At 46.0% G+C, this 23,820-nt stretch overlaps 1 protein-coding gene across 1 annotated transcript in view; it reads right to left on the bottom strand.

Moving 5' to 3' along the window:
- LOC8051914 (kinesin-like protein KIF17) overlaps positions 1-9,473 on the bottom strand; it is a 46,097-nt gene extending 36,624 nt beyond the window's left edge. The window contains exons 1-2 of the mRNA XM_042289562.1: positions 9,399-9,473; positions 1,850-2,005 (exon numbers count right to left, since the gene is read on the bottom strand). Coding sequence (XP_042145496.1) covers positions 1,850-2,005; positions 9,399-9,473 — 231 coding nt within the window. The remainder of the gene's footprint in view (positions 1-1,849; positions 2,006-9,398) is intronic.
- Positions 9,474-23,820: the final 14,347 nt, after the last annotated feature.

Below are 23,820 nucleotides of genomic sequence, written 5' to 3' on the forward strand. Positions count from 1 at the left end.
GATTAAAAGATCGAAGTACACCTAAGCATTCCTTACGAGTTGTGAATACGAAAGCATGCAAGCCACTCGTCCGCTCCCTTTTTCGTCTGCTGCGTACTTTTCGTCGCCGGTTGGCGCGTGTGCTCCCCTGGTTACCTTGGACGCTTCGCGCTGATGGACAAGCAGCGCCGTGGGGTGAGCGGTCGTGGAAACTGACGAGCGCAGTGGCCAATGGGAGCCCTGTGGACGCGCGCCAGGCAATGAAACCGTAGGAAACTTTCTGCCGTTTTCGCGCATCAGACTGATCACGTCAGCTCGCTCCATGAGACCCAGTTTATGCTTTCGCATTAAAACGAAGATTAGAGCTCTCTCTGTCATTTCAATTCTCATGATATTGTTGACATGCATAATCATCTGCATGCGCACCTTTCTGTTACGATAGTAGACCTGTCCAGTCTTGAGACATATTTTAACTGAGATGACGTTTTCTCGTCATAAAAGCTTACGTTTGCAACCCACAGCAACGTCAGCGAGGCATTAAGTTGTGTAACGTAACGCTCGTTTATCAAAATTGCCTTCGCGAATTTTTTTTAAGGCATTAATCGAATATCTTTTTTGTGTATTGCTCCTGTTATGCGGGCTCGCAACAAACTTGTTAATAGGCTTCACATATCTACAACGCCAAAAAAAAAAATGTGAAGATGGTAAACATCTTGTTCCGAATTAAAAAAAAATATTAATTTTACCCAATTAAAACAATAAAAAAACGTGTTCGGGGTTTTACCAGAAAACGAAGGGCCTTGCATATATTCTACAAGTCACTTGGTTCGTTACGGAGTAGAGAGGCTGATTTTTGTCCACTACTTGTGAGAAAATGCTACGACACAGTCCGGGCTCGCTGATCTTATGGCGCTTGCCCGAGTGGAGCTCCAATTGCGCACTCACGCACAGAAATTTAACTTTTACTACATAATTAGTCTCTAACGGAGTCTGAGTCAAATATCGCGTGCGTGCGTGCGTAGAGTGAGTGTCACAAGCGGAGAAAGTAGCAGATATAAAAATGTTTTTCCAGATTTGCGCCTCAAAAGAACATTTAGACACCCTACATTGGCCACTCGTCAAATATACCTGCACTGCCAATCACCTGCGCGTGTTGACGTGCGTGTCATAATGTGATCGATCACTCGTCACCCTACACAACCCTCCGTTGCCTCAGTCTGGGAATCCTCTGCGTCGATGCAAGAACGAAGAGGTAGGAGAAGACGGCGAGTCGACACGCCGACAAGACTCGACGGCGCGTGTCAGGAAGGCGGACATTGATCGTGAGCGTATAAGCTGCGCATTTTCAAAAAAGTTCAATTCCTTTCTATTGTCTAGATAATTGCGTGTGCACAGTCAGCATTAACAAAAGATTAGCATGACCGATCGATTTCCCGGTCAGTGAAAGGGCGACACCTATCGCTGCAATCCATAGATACAGCGAGAAAGCTGGAAAAGGCCTAACAGCGGAGATGTAGGCTCCACCGCGCCCCACTACTCTGGCTTTATGAGTCTTCGCGAAACCGCAGCGCCTTGTAAAGCCGCAGTCAAATCGTCCATATACCATGCAAGTGTTCGCCGTACACATGTATGTGTGATATATATGTATGATACGGTTTAAGGCTGTTTTCCGCCTCCAGATGTCGATCATTGTGCTCGCCTCTTTTAGCGCGGACGTACCCGCAAATCTGTCTTGGAATTGTGAGCTTTGTGGTTATCGGGTTGTTACAAAGGAAGCACGCCGAATGCCCTCTTTCCGATTTTGCTTTGGTCGTGATTTCCGATAATTTTTGGAGAACTATAAAGTCTCGAATGCGTCGGAGGAACTCACCTCTACGATGGGGTACACGATGTCGAAGTAGATCTGCTCCGTGGTCGAGTCGACGTCGTAAGCGCCGTCGAAGGTGAAGCATTTCGGCGGCGCTCCACGGTCTGCGGGATTCAGCAGGGAGCACTGGCCCGCAGAACCGTCGATGCTCACGATCGTCTGAGGGGAAACCACACAGAGCTCAGTTTAAATGGGACAAAAACTGCGCACACCAGCTCGGAGCACGTGGAGCGAAAGCTCGCGCTGCAGAACCCAGAAATCCTGGGTTCGAGCCCCACCCCTGCCCGTTTCGATCTGGATGAGCATCGTACCGGCGTGCGGTCGTGTACCACTACTGCGTGGTGCACGTTAAAAAGACCCCAGGCTAGCGGTTGTACTGCACTGGCTAAATTGCTCATCTACAGCTGGGAGACTCGTCACCCCTCTGAGGCAGACCAAGTTCTAGGCTGTATAAACATACACACAACCCAATTTTTTTGTGACAAAATCTCAAGTGGCGCTGCGGAATCGCGTGTTTTCTTCGCAGAAAACGATATTTCTGGAATGTAATTAACAGATCGAAAAGGATAGAGGTCAATTATGCAATATCAGTTTAAATCGACACGCAATGCTCGAGTACCCCCAAATGGTAATCGACTGCAACAGCCCATAAAAATATTTATCCACTGTCTACAGAATTTCGAAAGAGCATAGTGTATAGAGGCAAAAAATATTCTAAAGAAAATGTATCCTCTTTTCTATCTACTCTCTATTGGTTTATGGCCGTTTCTTCTGTAGACATTCTATAGAGCTTAGGGAATACATATGGGATAGAAATTGTGCAGAAAACAGATTGAGATTCTAACAAAGTTCCTATCTCATTTCGAATACCAATGGGACTGTTTTTCGCTAAAAAAAATTATGTAGATTAACTTTAAGTTTGTCTCAATATATTCATGAAAACATGCACTCTCCACTTCCCGTGTGCACATACGCCAACCATCACATATACACACGCCACGGGGCACTCATGACACTGGTAATTTGGTTGTGTTGACTGATCCATCGCTATGTACACTCCATATTTGAAAGGCAATCGTTTGAACGAGGATTACAGTATGTTAATGTTTTTGCCAATAATTTATACTAAATGCGGTTTATAAAGGTTAGTGAACTGCATTTGCAAATACAAAGCACTGCAAGAGGCGATAACTATAGATTGTCGAATAAAGCAGCCTCCGCAAGGAGGCTCAAACTGTGTCGCTTGTCTGCAATGCAGTTTATTCTTCTACCAAGTCTACTCTATAAAAATGCTATAAGCATATGGTAACAAAATTATGTAGATTAACTTTAAGTTTGTCGCAATATATTCATGAAAACATGATCTCGCCACTTGCCGTGTGCACATATGCTACCATTACAAATACACACGCCACGGAGCACTCATATATCGATACGACGTTACTAGAGAGGAAGTTCAGAGTCGTTAAAATGTGGATAGGGTTTCTATAAACTGCCTGCTATATTTTGTAGGAAAATCCTGATGACAGGTTTATTTTTTTTAATTAAAACAAATTGAAATTTTAAATTAAAATCAAAATAATGCAACATGTTTTTTTTTGTTTTTTTCAGATTTTCAATTACCGGTTGTCAGGGGTCCGTCGGATGAAATTAAAGGATAATCGAGAATTGTCATCTTTTTTTTTTATTTGCCGTACAAATATGGCACAATTTTTACTTTTTCGATTTTCGGCCAAATTATCGGCGCATTGCAAGGACCACTAAGAAGAAGAGAGAGCGCAAGAGGTTAATTAAAAGTAAACAAACGATAGAATACTCTGCACAAAAGGTTTCACCTAAAAAAACAACAACATAATTTTAATGTTTTAAAAGTTACAATAAAACTGGCTTACTATGAAAGCCTTGCTGGAAAATATATATGTATTTTTTTAATCTAAAGTAAAATAAACTTGATTTAATTATCTTCTACTGCACTAATCACGTTTGCGTGCGTCATAGTATATTTTTTTAATTTCTGTTCGCTTCAACCTCCTCTCAGACGCAACATTTTTTCACGAAAAAAAATTGCAAAATAAGGTATGTTTCTTTGTGTGGGCACGTTTGGCTACCTCATAAAATTTAATTAGAAAAATACACATGGACACCGCTATGACTGTTGAGGCCATATCTAATGAGCAATCGTTTCAGGGAGAGTGAGAATAAACTTCATTTATCAAACAGTGGGCGCTGTCTTCGTCCCCCGGTGGGCGGTCTCCTTAGGCCAGGAGACCATGGTCCTTGGCTGCCCGTCGGGCCATGTCGATCAGGACGATTTGTTCGCCAGGATCCGTGCTGGCCAGCCGACTCTCCCATTGCTCTCTGGTGGGCTCACCACGGGTTGTAAAGCCGTGCTGCTCTAGCATCCCCATACCATCTGCTAGAGGTTGTTGGGAACCTTGCAGGCCTTGCAATCGGCATCCCCATACAATTTGGTAAAGGTTGTTGGGTTCCTTGCAGGTTTTGCAGGCCTTGTAGTCATATTTATAGCAGGATGGATATCTCGGGTGATAGAGTGTAATATGTGGATAGGTTTGCGGCTGCTTCCAAGAGACTGGTTTTCCCTAGATAGCTTCGGGTGTAGTGGTAGATAGACCCTTCTGCCGAGTTGTTAGTGTTTTAGTGTATCTGCACTGCTTTGTGGACGCCTTCATCCAGGCTCAACAGGGCTCGATCGATTGACAGGGAGACCCGGAGAGCAAAATCGCGAGCCAATGCGTTGGCCGCCTTATTTCCCGCCAGGTCCTCGTGCCCCGGGGCCCGGACTATCTGGATTTCAGGAAGTTTTCTGTTTCTTGTCAGGATCTCGAGATCCGCTGCTGTCACTCTTCCCCACTGGAAATTTCTGCATGCTGCCTATTAAGCGCCGTGCACACTCTTGCGACCGAGTAAGACCGAGAGAAACCAGACCGGTTTTTAAGCCTTTTGCGACTTCTTACGACCGGATGCGCTTCAGCGGAGCTGGTCCTAAGAGATCACAAGAGGCTTAAAAACCGGTGTGGTCTCTCTCGGTCTTACTCGGTCGCAAAAGTGTGAACGGGCCTTTAGTCTGTGACCATAGTGAGGCGTTCCCTGCTCGTCGTAGCCACCAAAGCGATGGCCGTTTCTTCCGCCGGTTCTGTCTTATGGGCCCTGACTGTCGCTCCTGTCAGCTCCTTTCCGCTGCCGTCCACCGCGCAGACTGCGTACGCTCCTTTCTCTGCATACTTGGCTGCACGGGTGTATCTTGCGGACTCCACCTTCCCCTCGTATCGTTTCACGAGAGCTTCCATTCTGGCTCTCCTCCACTCTATGGGGTGTTCCGGATGCATATTTCCCGGGATGGGCGCCACCCTTGTTTCTCAGGTCCAACGGGATACTCTTTCTGTCTCTTGCCTCCCCCTCGGTCCGGTAGCCTAGCATTTCCAGCGTGGCTCTACCCGCGGCTGTGAGGCTCAGTCTTTCCAGTTGGCTTGTTTTTGCGGGCCTCCACCATCTCCCCCAGAAGCTGCGGATCCCAAGCTGGATGATCTTTTCCGTTGAGGTTGTTGGAGGTAGTCGCAATGCCAGCTTGTAATTCTTTCTAATGAGCCCGTTGATCTTCTCCTTTTCGCTTTTCCTAAGTCCCCGGTATGGAGTTCCATAGGTGATCCTGCTGACCACGAAGGCTTGCATCAGTCTCAGTATGTCCGACTCCTTGAGTCTGTGCTTACGGTTAGCCACCCTCCTCACTAGATGTGTGACTAGGGAAACCGTCTCCTGCAGCCGCTGCACTGTGATTTTTTTCGCTTCATCTCCTTAGACATTCAGCCCCAGGATCCGGATCGTATCGACCTTCGGAATGGTGACTCCGTTCAGGGTCAGCTCTAGGTCCGGCTTCTCCGGCGGTGGCCTCCCTCTTCTTCGTTTCTTCAGGATTAGCTGCGCTGACGTTTTCAGGAACATGCCAGACCCCAGGCTGTCATGAATGCTTCAGTCCTGTACACCGCCTCCTCCAGGCGTCCTACGTGGCTTCTGCTGAGCCGGTCGTCGACCACATTGTCAAATAAAATCACATTGTCAAATCATTATTCCTGCAATGCCCTTCAGCCTCTCCGGTAGGCCCCTCGTTGCCTGTTTGAAGATGAGTGGTGAGATCACCGACCCCTGAGGAGTCCCTCTCTGCGGAACCTTCAACTTCTTCGTCTTTAGACTCCCCAGTCCCAACGTCGCCGTCCGGTCTGCCAGAAAGTCTCGTACATAATTGTAGACCTTTCCGCAACCAGTCCCTTGTAGGCTTCTCAGCACCGCCGCGTGAGAAACATTGTCAAAGTTGCCCTTCACGTCCAGGGCTAGGATGGTGTTCTTGGTTCTAGAGCTCAAGTTGTTGATGACTTCCTCCTTCATCTGCAGGATGGCGTCTTGCGTCGATTGATGTGGTCTGAAGCCTTACATGGTGCATGGGAAGTGGCCTTTCTCATCCAGAAGGGGCACCAGTCTGTTATGCACCATGTGTTCAACCAACTTCCTCACGCAGGATGTTAGAGATATCTGTCTCATATTATGGATGGCTATAGTCTTGCCAGGTTTAGGAATTATCGCTACATCTGCATGTTTCCAGAAAGACGCAATCCTCCCAGTCTCCCAGCTTTCGTGGGCATGTTTTAGTAGGCAATCGACCATCTTGCCATCCAGGCTTCTGAGAGTTTTGTTGCTAATTCAATCCCGCCCTGGTGCCGTGTTTCTCGTCAGCTCTCCCAGAGCAACCTCCATCTTAACTCTGGTGAAAGGTTGTTATAGCTCTGGAATGTCTCCTGAGTAGGTGGCCGTGCCTTGTGAAGGCTGCTCTCCGAATGCCTTTGTTTTCACCGCCTCTAGTATCTCATTATTCTTGCCCGGGAAGTTGTGGATGAGTTGCTGGATCTGCTGTCGTGAGGTTACCTTGGACTCCGCTCTGTTCAGCATGCCTCGAGGATTTCCCAGGTTTTCTAGTTGCTCAAAGTTCCCGGCAGCTGATAGTACACTTGGTTCCAGTTTTGACTCCCCAGTTGTTTGGCGTACTCTTCTTCCTGCCTTGTGATCCGGGCGGTCTTGCCCTTGAGTTCTGATTTCTTTTCTGCCGCTTCCATCTTTTCAGCAGCTCTTGCCTCACCTCCCAGAGGTGAAACAAATGAGGATCCACCTCTGGGTTGTCTGTCGTGAGCTGGATTGTCTTTGTGTGCTTTGGCCACGGCTCCAGTCACTTGCTGGGTCCACTCCTCAATGTGTGCAACCTCCCCGGCGACCTCCTCCTTCCCGAAAGCCGCCCAATCCATGATATTTGCCTGCCCCAGCCTTGTCGGTGCCCTGTGATGTCGGACGTGCATCTGGGCAATATACTGGTCGCTGCCCAGTGTCTCTTCCATCCTCGACCACTCGACTTGTGGGATGCCGGCCGAGAAGGTCACGTCCGGGCTGGTGTCCCTCGAGACGCTGTTCCCAATGCTTTTAGCGACCTGAGGATCATTCAGCAGCGTCAACTGGTATTTCTGAGCGGCATTGTGGATATCGGTTCCTTTCGTGCTGTTTGTAGGGTAACCCCACACCACATGTGGGCATTGAAGTTCCCCAGCACCAAGAGTTTTTGTCCTTTCGTTACCTTTCCAACCTTCATTAGCGGCCTGTCCAGGTCCCCCAGAGTCTCTCCTGGCGGGCTATATATATTCGGAATGAATAAACTACCCTGCGGTTTCTTTTGCGGCACAATTTCTACCAGCCCATGTTCTACCCTGTGACTAATTTGGTGCTGCTGTCATGTGAATTGTTTCTTGACCAGTATCGGAGTTCTGGTCATGCCCTTTGCTATATGTATTTCGTATCCCTTTACTCTCAGCTCATCCGTCTCTGTTCCTTGAAGTGCTATCACATCCGGCTGTTGGACAAGGGTAAGCTGTATTAGTCCCTGCTTCTTCCTATAGATTGACCTACAATTTCACTGCCAAATCTTGATTGTCTCGAGCGCTTATTTCCGCTCTCGGTGCCTAGTTTTCATTCCGGCTACTAGCTCTCTCACCTCTAGCGTTTGTCATATTAGCCCGCTTTCTGATCTGTTACTTCTATTTCACCACCGCCCTAACGCGTTGGTTTAGCGCAATGCTAATCTTTTCCATCTGAATCTGGAGAATATTTGCCATCTCCTCCTCTATTCTGGCCTCAAACGCGTCCTTCAACGATCTACTGATCCTGTTTACGTTCCTTAATATGCCGCTCATGATTGCTCCTACCTTTCCCTCCACCATTTTCATCACGTTTTGCGTGTTCTTTGGCGTCCTCGAACCTTTTCAATCAAAAGTCTGCGCCAACGCCTGGCCTTGATTCATTGCTCACATACTGTGAGTATGTATTGGACACGAGGCCTGCGTCATCGTTCGGCGTGAACTCGGCTCAGCTCGTATTGAAAACGAGTGTGACGTCAGCGTTCGGCGAGGACTCAAATCCAATCAGGCGCTTCGTGTCCAACCAATGGTGACCGCCAAGGTTGCTTGATGGACTTTTTAAAAGGGGTTATCGGTAGGGGAATTGGCGTGTCACGTACGTGACGTATATTTTCCCGCTAAATTTAGCGGGGAAACTGAATGGCTGTATAGGTCTCATGATGTCAGATCACGTGACGTCAATTTCCCCCGCTAAATGTAGCGGGCAAACTGGATCGGTGTCTGCGCCACACGACGTGAATTTTCCCGCTAGATTTAGCAGGTAACTGACGTGGTCTATAGGTCACTTAACGTCGATTGAACAGATGGACGAACGAACGAACGGACGGACGGACGGACGGACGGACGGACAAAATTTAATGATTGGGGAGCAGCGTTAAAAAGCATTTTATGTATTAAAGAAACGCCTAGGCCCCTTTGTTTTTATTTGAGCTCCGAAGTCTGATTCGGTGTGAGGTTTTATCCTTCCAAGTATTGCTAAGAACTTTCTACCCATTGAAGGCTGCGCACATCCTCGGCGTTTTCTCGTACATATGTCACTTCGTCGGCTTCCCAGGCTTTCTTGTTTTCTACTGGTGCGCTAGTCAAATCCAGAGGATACCCGCGTTTTCCATTTTACTCTATCGTCACTGACAAAGTGAGAACGGCAGGGCATTTTTTTTAATGCCCGGCCTCTAGAACCACTAGAACGCACTCGTTGCCTTCCGCTGTGCTTTGGCTGCGCTTGCATGCTCGAGGCTGAACGGCCACCGAAGCGTTCCCGAAGGTGGGGATCTGGCACTGGAATTTGTGCAATTGATGGACCTCCCTGCCGTTCTAATCCTGTCAATAGATAAAATAGTATATTTCCAAACGCCTTTTTATCTAGTAGGAAAGCAATCTTGGCTCGTCGATGATTTCACAAGCGAATGTAAAGCACCGCTCAATTGTCAAAAACAGTTAGTGCGAAAGACCAGGACAAGTAGAAGACTGGACTGGACGAGCGCTTGTCTTGTTCAATGTTCTACTTGTCCTGGCTTTTTGTGCCAACTGTTTTTTGAGACGTTTAACCAACTAGGACATTAACTTATATTGTAACTGCTCACTTGGCACTTTTCCTCCTTTTCTCTGGCGTTCATGGGCCGGCAGCGAACCACCACTTTCACACTTTCCTGCGCCATCCTGGCCCTGCGAGAGAGAGAAAGGAGAAACAAACAAGATTGGTTAAGAATATTTATAATTTGATACCTGAGTTCTAAACACGCCCTATTAAATCCCTACTAATATTGTTTTGACTGTATTTTTATGGTTTTTATTTAATATTGAGGCTTAACATTATTTTTGGTTACAAATCGGGACAAATAAAGTTAGCATAGAATGAAGATAAATTTCTATAATTATCTAAGCTTCAACACTTTTGGGTTAAACATGATGAAAAACAGCCTAAGATAAACAAGGACGAAGAACGGGTGAAACAGGAAAACAGACACAGCCGTTGTCCTGTTGTATTCTTTACCCGTTCTTCGTCCCTGTTTATCTGAGGCTGTTTTTCATCATGTTTAACTATTACCAACTGGCCCTAATCACCACCCTACTTCAGGCTTTTAGGCTTCTAAGAAACCAGATTGATATTCAGTTGAAATTTAAGGCTATCTTAACCTTACGAACAAGGTTTGCAGAGCAGACACAGAACGAGCAGCGTGTTTTGAGCTGCACTAGGTGTGTGTTTACGAGCTTTTTTGAGTTCAAGAACCACCTTAAATTTCGCCAAATTTAGCGGAATTTAGCGTGACAGTTCACGAACTATGCTATGTATAGCGAGGAAACGCATTTCAACAGATTTAAGGGGACACACGTCCATTAGCATGTTGCACTTTGCGTGACACTTTTTGGACATTTTTTTTTTAAATTTTGTTTATGAGACCCTATAGCTCCAAGCACATCGTGTGTAGAATTGTTGGCCTCCATGTCCAGGTTTGATGTAAAGTGCGTTCAGAGCAGTCTTATGCCCGTTACCAAAAATAAGAATCGAAATAGTTATATTTGTTAGTTCTTCGGACATTAGAGAGTTTTAGCGCACGTTAGCGCTAAATTTAGCGCTTGCGTTAGCGGACTCTACTCAAGAGAATCTTAGAATAGCGTTTCTCCGCCGCGACGCAAAGGCCCGAGCATCTCGCGCTAGTAACGCCACCAAAATACAGTCACAATATTTATTTCACACACAAAATGCTGTAACTTGCTCTAGAGCAACAATTTAGATTTGTTTAAAAATGAGAATCTGACGCAAGCGGTCGTTTGGTCGTGTCCGCTTGCGTCGCCTCGACAAGAGGTACCTTCGCCGAGAAATGTTCCTGCGTCACAAGCATCAATTTGCCGGTGATCGTTGCCAAACCGAGTGCAATGTCGTCCCGTACTGAAAATCGCAGTCGCGAGGATGCCGCCAACGTCGCCCTCAGTACGCCGCCAAACCGGCAGCTGCCATGGTCCTGGGCACGACCAACACTCCTGGGGGCTTTAGCCAACTTTTCATCACGAATCCTCCTTGGAGAAGCGGAAAGACTCTTTGCGTACGCAGGCAATTTCCGAAAAGTAGCGTACGCTAAAATAGCGCACGCAAAGAGCAAGACGTGGTTAGCGTTGGGAGTATGCGCAGTGGCGATGACGCTATTCTTTGCGTGCGCAAAGCTTTAGCGTGCGCTATTCTAAAACTCCCGATCAACGCGTTACTGAGATTCGTTATCCTCGTGCAACTGTAACGATATACCGTTACGGTTACTTCCAAAGCTAACGAACGTTATTTTTTCGTTGACTCAAATTTCTGAATATGGCGAGGAAATGCCGCGGTTGCAAACTTCGAGTGCGATTAATGGTTTACAAAGCGATTTTATAAAGCAAGGTCCCGAAGGTGCGTTAGACCTATAAGTGCCTCGAAATTTGTCAGAAATTTTAAGTAAAAGCAAGGAATAACGAGTAGCGTAATTTTATAAAATTGTCCTAAAAATAGTAAACTCGTTGATACTTTGGAATTCTAACGCGTAAGTTTGTACGTTACAAAAAAAACAAAAAAAAAACCTACAGCCTTACCAATATGGTCAATACTTGTAACGCGTTACTTCTAGCACTCTATCAGAGTCAGAGTTGCGACAAGAGCGTCGCAGTAGAGAGGAGGTGCGAGAAAGAATCAGTGAAGCTTGGTGAAACACGTTTGGCTCACGGAAAGGGCCTGTAAACCAACAGCACGCGACACTCGAAGTTCGCACCAAGAAGCGGACTCCGTGCCACCTCGATGCAGGGCTAGTAATTATCACGAGCCCAAATCGAGTGCCCATGCAAAGCTCGGGTCCAATATATGAAACGCATTCAAATATCGTCATTGGGGTGTACTGCGATCCCCACGTTACGTCATGAAATTTTGCAAATGAGAGGTTGGATGAAAATGATCGCTTTTGTCATTGAAATTACACCGCAACAAAGTAGTTTCTTGGCCACTGGCGTTGCGTGCGAGTGACGTTGAGCCCCACTAGTGCCAGTAAGCTCGTCTAAAGTGAAAAACATTCGAATTGAATATCGTTGCACCGCCCCTACTGCTTATAGGGAGTATTCATTGGCGGCCATAGCTGTGTGCGCGAATTTTGAGCGCGTGCTGATGGCGAGCTTCCGCAGTTCTCTTGCAACGTGCATTCCGCACCATCAAGAGTGGCGGTCTTAGCAGCCTATTGATGTGAGCTCGTTCTGAGCATGCGCTCTAAACAGCACCCACAAATATGGCGTCCAGTGAATACTCCGTATTGGCGGCGAGATGTTTTGGTGGCGCCCTCCTATGGTTACCTTTCGTGACGTCATTACCTTGTGAACAACAAGTTTGAAGGTGTTTGTAAACAGCCTGGTAGAAGCTTGAAATCATAGCACGCTCAAACCAACGCTGCCAACACCGTCAAAATTGAAGTTCTGCCATTCCTCTTATTTCTGTCGATGAGAAATCCTTTGCTGACGTCATAGTCAGCATTCGGCCTATCGTGGAAGACCGATCACAGCGACGTTTTCGATCGCTCACGTCGCCAATACATCAAACAAAAGACAGTCTATCGGACATCAGTCACCGCGATATCCGCGGTTCGAATGCCGCGTGCCAAGTTCCTCCTTCAGCACGTTGCCATGCGGCATGTTGCCATGCGACATTGGAAGCTCATATCTCATGGTGACTTGCGTTCGAATCTGTTTGCAGCCTGTGTTTAGTACGATGTAGAAGCAGTGGGAGCCCCTGCTTTAGATATACAAGGTGCTTCTCGAACGCTGTTCGGTGGTAAAAAAACAATTCGTTTAAATAAGTCAGTGCTCGCAGCTGGCCAAGCCCACCTCTCCTAACTTCCCATGCGGTATCGTAAGTACGAATGCGTTCTGCGTTAATATAGTTTACCACAAGTAAGAATGTATTATGACTTGCTGCTTATAATAAACTATTCTACAAAATTCATTCATGTTAAGTTTTCACGGAGTTGATTGGTGATGTCTAGCCGCGCGAAAAGACAGCGAACACTGCCCGCAAACACACCGCATACACCCTGCTGGCAACCTGGGTGAATAGATAGATGTATATGGCTGAACTTCCTAAATCTGACCGCGGGTCGCGGCATATAGCAATGGATTTCGCATAAATATATAATACTCAATATATTTTTTATTATTTTGCATTCGTACAAATGACGGGGAAATAAAGAAAGAACACTTAAAAAAACACTGTTGCTGTAAAAAAAAAAAAGCGATATTTTAATCATATTTTTAACTTTAGAGCTACCCCGGTCAGCGGCGGCAAATGAAGGCACGACTGAACAAACGAATCTACCAAGGTTGCTCGGATACACTATTTTTGTTAGGTTGATTTACGGTCTCGGGTGTGTGTTGGCCTAGTAGAGCTAGGAACCCAACCCTGTCTTGTGTCGCTGAACCGCAAGCATTTTTTTTTTCTCCTTCGGCCTTGCGTTTGTTGTGAAAGCCACGGAATCCTCCTCACTTAGATCGATCCGCGCTCAATGCGAGTCGATACATCCCCAACTACCCTCTGACGTCATTGAACTCGCATATTCTACGTTTACAGGTTGCACCTCTCGCGACTGCTATCGTCCCTTTCGACGTGAGCGTCGTGATCGTTGCGATTGCCGCTGCAACAACAAAGGAAACAACGCTGATTCGTTCTTGACCTTCGAACAGCGTTGCCATGTCGACGCCACCGCCCTGCCGAACAAAAATAATTGAAACGAACAAAATGAAAGAAAAGAAAGAAAAATGGTAAACGACGCGGCGTGTACCGACCGGCCGTCTGCATCGATCTGTCCACGGTTCAAAACGACCCTACGTGGAAGCGCGTGCGTGAACGTTATAAGGTCGCCACAATCCGCCCTCGTCACGTGATCGAGCGTGTCGGCCGGGCAATAACTCAGCGTTGACGCGTGTTTGGACCGGATGCAGTATCTCTATATACTTCCGTTCACCGTAACTTGGCAAAGAGCGAAGACTATGGACAGCCCTTACCAGAGGAACGGGGGCGAGAGGCTATCCCAGGCAGTTGAAGAGGGCAGGAACTTCCTTTTTACACGGACCTTCTTTTTTGTTTCCCAGACGTCGCTTTTGTCCACCTGGAAGATTAGCCCCCTCAAGATTCGCACAAGAGCGGCTTTCTTCTTCTCTCCCCCATTCGTGACTTTGACAGCACTGCGCGCAACTGGTGAGAGAAAGCACTGTCACGTGTCTCTCCCGGACGCGCTGATTGGCTAGCTGGGAACGTAGCCTTCGCCGCTTGCCAAGTTGCGGTGAGACCGGTTATAGGTACATGGGAGCCCGCATGTATTCTTTTTCTTTACGTATAGCCTCCAAATTTAGCGCTTGTCATTGTGTATGATGTCTATATGATGCGGCTCCGTACGCTTTGTTTTTGATATTCTGAGTTTATTTTTCCATTGAATGCGATACTTAATTCATGATAATGGTTTATCGTTGTATCTAAGTATGGAGGCGAATATTCCCGTTGGGAGTCGGACACCCATTACTCACTGTTGTACCGAGGCACAGATATATCAGTGGACATTCATTTGAAAATGTGGAGAGTAATTATCTCGCGGATTGTACGCATACGCGCATTCAAGTCGTTTTGAAAGTTGTTTGCAAAAACGAGTCACCGATAACGTGTTCTTATTTTGGTGATATCACCGAAAATGAAATAAAAAATTGTTTGTTTGATACATATCTTGTCGAACTAACCATTTACTTTATTTCCTTACGGGGGGGAAGCTGATGAGCACTTTAGAAAAGTTAATGTTAGGAGAATTGAACAGTTACTTGAAGTTAGTCTTGACAGTCGACGATGCTAACGGAATATATTATAATATACCCAATAACAAGGCCGCTGCAGGGTTTAAAAGTCAAGAAGTTAAGGAATATAAATGGTACAATATGTAAGTTAGAAACGTCAATATTTGCTGCACCGAGGGTTTTATACGAGTGTTATTTCCGGCTCATTGAACATGTTTGTATGGTCTGATTAACAAAGAGGGTAAGAGAAACTTGCAAAAATTGCCTGGAAGGCGGACGTAAACATTTGACCTAAATTCAGGACAATTAATGCATCCACAGAGGAATTTAGAAAACAAAATTATATCTTGCTCACGCCGACTTCAACTCAAAATAGGAAACTTGTAATGTTGCAAGAGCCTGATATATTCATAATAAACAGTGCAACCGATATGTTGCATAATAAGCTTGCACCACCTCGCCTGTACTTTGACTGCTAATTTCTTTTTTTTTTCTTTCAATACGCTATGCAATTAATTAAGACTCTCCACGACTTTACGAAATGTGCAGACACTATAAAAGATAGGTCTACGTACATTTCCTGAATTTCTCAAACATGCCTGACCGCATTTCACGTGTCAAAAAGTTCCGAACTAGCTGGGATTTGAAACTCGAACCAGTCTTAATAAAATCCGGAACTTCCGACGTTTCGGAACTGTCTCGTTCCTCCAATAAGAGACGGGTGACTGTAGGTAAGTGTTGTACACCTTCCTCGAAAAGCAGGAACGAAAGCTCTTTCTCGTTCCTCCTCAATCTTGGAACGAGTTTCCAAGTTCCAGTGGTTTGAAAGGAACACGCGTTTCCGTTACCTTTATAAGATTGGAACGTGTCGTTACGTTAACGTTACTTTTGCGTGTTTTAATAAAAATATCGAGTTCGATAATCCGTAGATACAATAGAGCAAGTAAGTGAAAATATCAACATCGAACTACGTGTCCAGTTGCCACGATCGCATTTGTTCCAATTCTTTGTTTTCGACAATCTTTTGGACCCCTTCTATCCCTTGATATTGGAGGTTGAAATACTCGATTATAAAAAGCCTAACTGCGTATTAGATTCCAGCGAAATTGTAGATAAATACACACACACAAAAAAAGGAACGCCGTTCCTCTTTTTGTTCCCTCGAAAAAACAACCAGTTCCCGTTCCAGTTTCACCGTTGCAAGATGGAACGGCCGCGTTCCTCCGTTACTCCTGAAAGGAATTCTTCCAGGAACATGGTTCATTGGAACGCCGTTCCGTACAACACTGCTGTGGCTCAAACTCAGGGGGCGCTGCTTTCGTAGGCTGGTCGCGTCCGGGTTTTGACGTCACGATGCTGCTGCGGCGGCGCTGTTGTTGGAACAGCGCATGCACTGATGCGTAACTCCACGTAAATCTGGTTTCTGCATAAGTGCAGTGCCCACACCCGTTCTGTTGACAACGCTGACTTGTTTGTAAACACCGCTGTGGTGTATCCGTTTGATAGATTGCCCGCGGCGACTGGTTAGGGAGATATGCAAGTCTGTCTATCCCGCTAGCCAACCAGATCTCTGTCAAGAAGTTCGGCATACAGTAGTCCTGAAGCACTGAAACACATTATGAACGAAGGATCGATCGTAAAATAAAACGAATAAAAAATTGGGTGGGTAAACTGAATTTATGTGTATGTCATGTGACGTATATTTTCCTGCTAAATCTAGTGGGGAAACTGAATTGCACCTAGGTCACTTGACATAAAGTCATGTGACCTGAATTCCCCCGCTAAATTTAGCGGGGAAACTGAATTGGTGTTGAGGTCACGTTACGTAAAGTTTCCCGCTCAATCAAGTGGGGAAACTGAAATCATGCCACGACACAAGCCACGGCTCCACGAAACGCGGCTTCACAATATCCAGAACAGCTAACCAAAAAAAAAACAAAAAAACAACAACAACAACAACAACAACAACAACAAAAGGTTCACGTTTATATTTCGAGAAATGGCGTTCAGTTTGTTGATTGCGAAAGATACGCACCATGACCAGTTGCAGCGGTATCAGGAGTTCCCACAATGATCTGATCATGGCCACTGTCAGCTTGAAAAACGCGGGACGTTGGCGAGTCTAAAGCATTTTTATCGCCTTCCAGCCAACGAGTGTGCGGAATTAGAAAATAAAAAGGCCTGCGAACGAAGCACAAAGCAAAACACGGGAACGGTATGCGAAGAGCAAGACGTCTGCTTCTTTCGCAGGAGTTACGGTGACGCCAGAATGACGCCGAGCTCCGACTGGCACTGATTGAAGGATAGTGGATAGACCTCAAAGCAAGCTGCCTCGAGGTCTACCCACTATCCTTCGTTCAGAAACAATCACAGCTCGGCATTCTGACCATAGAGTTATTATAATGCACGCTAGAGGTTCAACTGGCGCTAGTGTCTATGCGACTTCCGGGAGGCAAATTGAAGCAGGCAGCAGGCAGTCTACTTTTGCGGTGCTCCTGTGCACTCCTATGGGAAAACGCGCGTGCATTTGGTCTCTTCGCCGGAAAATAACATGAATCACTTTTGTTATTTTAGTTGTACCGGATAGTATGTACCTTTATTAATATTGTAAAAGTGTAATCGCTTTAATTACAGCATTTTTCTTTACTATTGAACGATGTTACGCTTCGCTCTATTTCAAGCCCAAACCTCTGTTCTATGGCAGGTATGTAATAACGAGCGACGCTTCTGAGCTAAATAACGATCGAAATAAATGTAGAGTGTGCTCAAGGTTCGCTAGCATTCTGGTGGCGCTTATATATTGCTAATATGCCCGTCCTGTCACTCTATGAATATGACTCCGTCGTGCATCTTTACGATCGGTTACCATTCGAATGTCAAAAAATAAAGTACGTGGGCTACAAAAGGTGTGTCTTTTTATTATTTCATATGGCAGGCAGTTTTTATCGGGCACCTACTTCCCCCTACTTGTAAAGATTTGAAGCGAGCGGTTGATGATTTGAACCCAGAACGATGCATCTTCGCACATTATCACGAGTAGAAAGAATAGAGCGGTACTTATTTATTGCAAATCGGACTATATTACGTGGCTTTCAATATATTTTTATCGCTTGTATGCACGAGGAGTTACTTATCCAGTGTTACTGCGTAGTTTTTGCCGTCTCTGTTGGTTTTCCACATGTCCTTCGTTCGTTTGACACGTATATCCCCCATGGCGGAAAGCGCCGCCGCCTGCCGACGCCGTGTTCGCGCTAACAGTGTCCGACAGTGCACACAAATACATGTACGAAACGGTTTTAGCACCGTTTTTCATGCCACGAATTTCAAATAAAAACGCCGTAACTGACCAATTATTTCGTCTGCGTGACCGAAAAATGTTTCAATGTGCCTAGTACGTACGCAATATTCGTGATATTTGCTCTTGTAATCGAGCGCAGCGAGAAAATGCACCCGCGTTTTCCCATAGAAAAGCATTACCGGAAGCCAATTTCAGACTGGTTGCTGTCTGCTTCAATTTGCAGCAGCACACTAGCGCCAGTTGAACCTCTAGCGTACATTATAATAACTCTATGGTTCTGACGTCACCACAATCACTGCAAAAGAAGCAGACGAACTTGCGCTCCGCATAAGGCCACGTGCTGCGTTTCTTTATCTAGCAGTTACCATAGACGTCACTTATATATATACGCCACTTATATATATAGTAGAGTATAGTAGTTGGTAGAGCGCTCGACTGGAAATGGAGAGGTCCCGGGTTTTCGATACCCGCACCAGGCGTATTTTTTCGGTCGCGCACCAGTCACCTAGCTGTGTTTGAACTTTGGAGATTTGTGATTGTCCTTTGTCTCTCTTGTTCCCCTTCTCCAGGGATTATTTTCGTCATTCTTGTCCAGCTCGCTTGCACCTTCGCATTTAATTGCAATTTAATTATATATCTTCGCTTTATACATGACAACGCCGATGACAGTGCTGCAAGCATGATGCTATTCACTGACGATTGCACCATTCATCTTTATATTACGAGCCAGCGTAATCCCTTTTCACTATGCTTAATTTAGCATTTGAAATAGTTTCGGGCAGCTTAGGAGTCACAGTGCTTTGAATCCTCGCGTTTCGTATGTCGGCATCATCGTCGGCTAATCATGCAGCCTCCGCGCAGCGATAATAAGATGTCTGGGGCTCGCCCCGCCTTACGTTTCTTAAAGGGCAACTCCACTCAAAAAGTCGACCCTATCGAAATGACTGATATCGCTTTAGGAGGTCAAAATACGGTCATACCCAAAATATCACGTCAAACCGACGCCGCGTTACCGATTAAAACCAATATTAAAAATGTTCTCCCGGCTCGGTTAGCGGCCCGAAAGCGGATGAGCAACGCTGGCACCGGGTGAGCTAGTGAAGCAACACTGGGCAATGACGTAGGTCTAGTCCTATGCTCTCGTACGGAAGCCCCGAACGCTTCGTTTCCCGTGGCATTCTGCGATTCTGCTGACGGCACGAGGTGTTTACCACATTATCCTGTGTTCTTTTTTTTAATTTTTATTAGCGTCCAGGCAGTTCCTTTAACTCCAGCATTGCTTCCGCGACAGAACGGAAGAGAGCGAAGCGGTGCTGCTCGCTCACACGAGCGTCGTGGAGCCGGAGAGACTCGCCGGACTCGCGTTGGGCAATGTCGAGCACGACTTGTAGTGCTGTGGGTTGCACTAATAACCCGGTGCGCAACCCGGAGCTGCGGTTCTACCAGTTCTCAAGAGACCGGAAGAGGCACAAGGTGTGGGTCGGTGCCGTTCGCCGGATAGACTTCGGAAGACCGTTGACTCCGAGCTCCAACGCGAAGCTCTGCTCCCAGCACTTTACGTCCGACACCTACACACGGGATCTGCGGCTGCTGACTGTTGCTTGTTTTCCACGAAACATGCGTCTTTGAAGAACGATACGGTGCCGTCGCTGTTCGCGTACTGTCCGCCGGCTGCTCCAGCACGATCGGCCGGACGCAGCAGGTCGCGGCTGATCTATCTAGAGTGCCTTCATACACACGCGCGCTTTTCCTTGAGTGGTGACATCTCAGCCATTTTTCCGCCCAATTCTCTTTTTATGCATTTTGAAGTGCGCGCAATCCGGTGTCACTCAGCTCGAGCGCGTAGCTTTGGCTTATGCATGGACGCCATTTTACCACCCATGTCACGCACCGAGTGCGCGAGAGCATCACGTGCTGGCACATTCAGTACAACAATGGATGTCTTCACCCTGAGACAGACAGACATGTAGGCACCCTAGATCTATCTAGCGTGCACACAAAGGCACCTTAGCTGTAACAACTTAGACCGCTTGCGGATACATTTGTCCATCTATCTCCGGATATTTCTTTTTCTCTCGGTCCGCGAGCAAGAAACAAATACAGTCACACTGCGCCGGCACTGACCGCGTCATATTTGTAGCAGTCGGATTCGCTTTTCGGCCGGCAAATTTATAAATACACACTAAAACTTACTACATTCACTGCATATCAACAAAGTGAAACGGTTAAAAAAGAAAATGTGCATCTAACCTTCTGTTTTGAAACTCCACGTGCGACTGAGCCGACATTGTCGGCGCGTCGGCTCAGAAGCGCGGGACTAGAACTAGGTCATGCCGACGACGCGCCACTAGTATCAGTGTTGCCAAACTGCTTCAGCCGGTAGTTTCGGTTTCGCCGTGCCACCGGAACGATACTTGGATTCGCGATATCTACAAAACTATACACACTATCGAAAAACAAATTATATCTCGTGATTCAGGGTCGCCGGCTTCGACTAAACAGATCATAAACCAAAAATTGTAAAAATGGAGTGGAGTTGCCCTAAAGTAGGGAGCCTTCATGTGCGCTTTGAAGGCACCCTAGACTAAAGAAAGCCGTCTCTCGAAAAGAAACGAATTAAGTTCGCTCTTAATGAGTTATAAAATGAACAAACTCGAACTTATCTCAAAATCCGAGAGGGCCAAATGTTGTGAGCCCAATTCGGTTTCTTCTTCAGGGACGAATGTTTTTTTTTTTGTTTTTTCTTTTTGCATTCTGGAGAAGCGGGAAGTGGACAGTATGCTGGTACACCTCAATTCCACCAAGCCGGTCATCCAGCTCATTGTGAGAAGCGAAAAAGGAGACATCTTGCCGTTTTTTAATGTGCGGGTGAAAAGGCAGTAACTTAGGGCCACTGTACACAGGAAGCCGACACACATTGAGCTATACGTGCTTAAAGGCCGACGACCAGACTCGAGATTCTGCAAGGCAGAACATCTTCCTCACCGTGGGGGAAGAGGAAACAGTCAACGGTGGACGGTATAGAAGGGAGGAGTGGAGAAAGCGAGGAAAAAGTGATTAGCGCGAACTGTTCATCGGTCTTCAAAGTCAGAGGGTCCCGGGGGGTCTCGTACCTCCCCCGCCGTTAAGGGTAGTTTGAGACCCCCCGTCATTGCCCTGGCGACGCGTTGGTGAAAACACAATCTTGTAGTCATCTTTCAATCAGACATGTCAGGATTTTCCACATTCAAGTCTTTTTGAGTAACCATCTCCATCGAGACTAAAACTAATATGTTGTGAGTGGCCATGTCGATTCGATATAGTGTCGTACGAAATGGCGTATGTTTCAGAGACACTATAAATGCTTGACGAGAAAAATAATGGAAATCCACGTTGTTGGTCGGTTTTGTTTCCCGAGAAACATGTCAGGTTACGCATACATTTTAATCAAGTCGGTTTTGTGTGCATCTACTACATGGCTTGCACGTGACGTCATTTAAAGAGCGCTCTGATGACCTCCAGAAAAGAGGGGAAGAGGGAGCTTCCCTCTTGTCAGGAACCTTTTTTGTGCCTCCCAGATTTGCACAGACGTTGCTATTCTCCTCCCAGAAGATTATAGAAGATAAACCCTTCACTCAAAATTTTTACAAAAGAAGCTTCCCTCTCCTTTTCTTACATGGTGGTTGAAAGTATGCGATGTGACGTCAGTGCAATCCATGTATATGACTCACCTCCTTCCCATTACCACAGTTTGTAGAGCCCCCCCCCCCCCCCCCCCCGCAACTTACGGCAAGTTGTAAGCACTGGCGATACCTTTGATTTCACTAAAACCGCAAAACTTGTCAGAAAGTGTCAGTAGTTGAGAAAGACCTGTCCAGTGTGAGGAACATTTGCTCATCAGTGACTGACAAAAAAGAAAATAAGAGCAATAGTCATTGCCAATCTCAATTGAAAAGGCCGCAAAAACCAGGTTTATTATCGCATCGCCCGTCGTTAAGGTCACGCTCATCGACTTCCACGACCACAGGAGGGTAAATAGCTCCACCCTCTGTGCACACGCATCAGTGTACCCAAACATAAGGTACGTAAGTGCCGGCACGTGTTCTAGCAAACGAAGAAACAGAAATAGCTCAAAAACATGTTTCAACACGGTGCCATTTGTCAAGGTGAGAAGAATGACCTCCCAAACGAAAGAAAAAGCACCAGGTGTCGTTTAGAAGACAGCCAGCTTAGACTGCCCCGCAACATGCTTTGGAAAAAAAGCTTCCACGAAAGAGTATGCCAGCATAAAAGCGACGTAAACACTGGGTGCCAAAACGCAACCCTGTTGCTTAACATGATGTCAACGACCACCGTACTGACTTTGCGAACACGTACATCCTCGTTTTTAGGACTATAGCCCGCGGCAAAACTCTTCAAGTATAACCTTCGCACATTCAAACTAATCCAGGAAAAATCAATAGGCGCTTTGCCAATATACCTTTGGCATACATGACTTGCGCGTGAGGTAATCACACTGTGCTGGATGATACTTTTACTTGTTCTTTGTTGACAAAAGACTCCGCGCGGATTCCAAAGTTGAAATTTAAGGTATGAAGTCCACGTGGTGATGACAGAGCCGTATATGTAGATAGTTTGGCCTTTCGTTGGGAAGTATAGGAGACAAATGAAGAGCCGCCATTGGCCGAAAACTGGCTGGGCGTGTTTCAGGGCGTCTTTACCAATTCGAGTGTGGCCAACCAGAAGCCGGAAATAATACCCTGGCGGTGGTCTCGAAAAACAAACTTAATGAGTGCGTCGGAGTAACTCTCGGTGACTGAAAACATAGTGCACGTGATGTTTAAATCACGGTCATTCTAACGCCAAGCACCGAGGGCCGGGAATTTGCAGTCCGAGCGGTCCCACTCTGTCCGAGCAAAACAGAGTTGAGCGGCGCATTTATTTCTTATATCTTCCTTCATGATCATAGTCGAAACATCACGCGCACCCTATTTTCAACCATGAAGGGTTACTACACTTCACTCTTACGTGCTTATTAAAACCACATTCGCGGCTCCAATTCACTATAAGTGGCGCCACTCGTTTTTCAGAATGGCGGGTATAGTAAGGGTCCGAGATACGTGCCGCTGCCGACCCTGTCTAGTGTGTTGGATTCACTGGGCGACACAAATCATTTCCGGTAATACTAGGAAGTTAGGGTGTTATGAGCGCAGGTCACGCCTTTATTGTTGAACAAAAACGGGGTTTAGCGTAATATTTACGCCAAAAGGCACGTTTTAAGTCTGGAGCGAAACCGATACTAACCTCTATTTTGGATTTATTTTCTCGGTGCAGGTTTCAGTTTCCGATTCTTTCATAACTCAAGATGTGTCTCGGATCGTAATTATTTAGCAAATAAGTTGTTCGCGGAAACATTATTTTGTGACATACGTGTTTGATACACGCACTTCCAAATATGTTTTTTTTTTTTTAGATTTAAATGTCCTTTTAAAGACAGGGTCTTTGCTACACCTTAGAGGTTACAGAATATTGTATTTGTTGAAAAAAATCGGTACTTATACTTGTGCGTTCTCACTGTCTTTTCTCGCTGAGATCATTGTCCTGTGAAATAATGAACTTCTGGCATTTAATGGATTTTTTAGAATTTTTATGATTGTTTGTGTTAACATTCCCAGCAAAGGAATAACAGAATAAATCTAATTTTTACAATATATTCACAAAACGTATAAAACTAAGAAACGCTGTTCCCACTGCAACAACCTAAAGACGGAATCCCAGTCAAATAGCTGAAGGGTGTGTGTGTTTCTAAAGCAGTGTTTGGAGCATGGGACTTTACATTGCATCCAGTGTTTGACTGTTTGTCTATCTTGATAACGATGTCAGAGTTTTTCTTAATGATAAAAGAAAACAAAAAAGAGACCTTTCTGGAAAGACTATTATGGTCA

Source organism: Ixodes scapularis, unplaced genomic scaffold, assembly GCF_016920785.2.
Source record: "Ixodes scapularis isolate PalLabHiFi unplaced genomic scaffold, ASM1692078v2 PGA_scaffold12__126_contigs__length_90152505, whole genome shotgun sequence".
NCBI lineage: Eukaryota > Metazoa > Arthropoda > Arachnida > Ixodida > Ixodidae > Ixodes > Ixodes scapularis.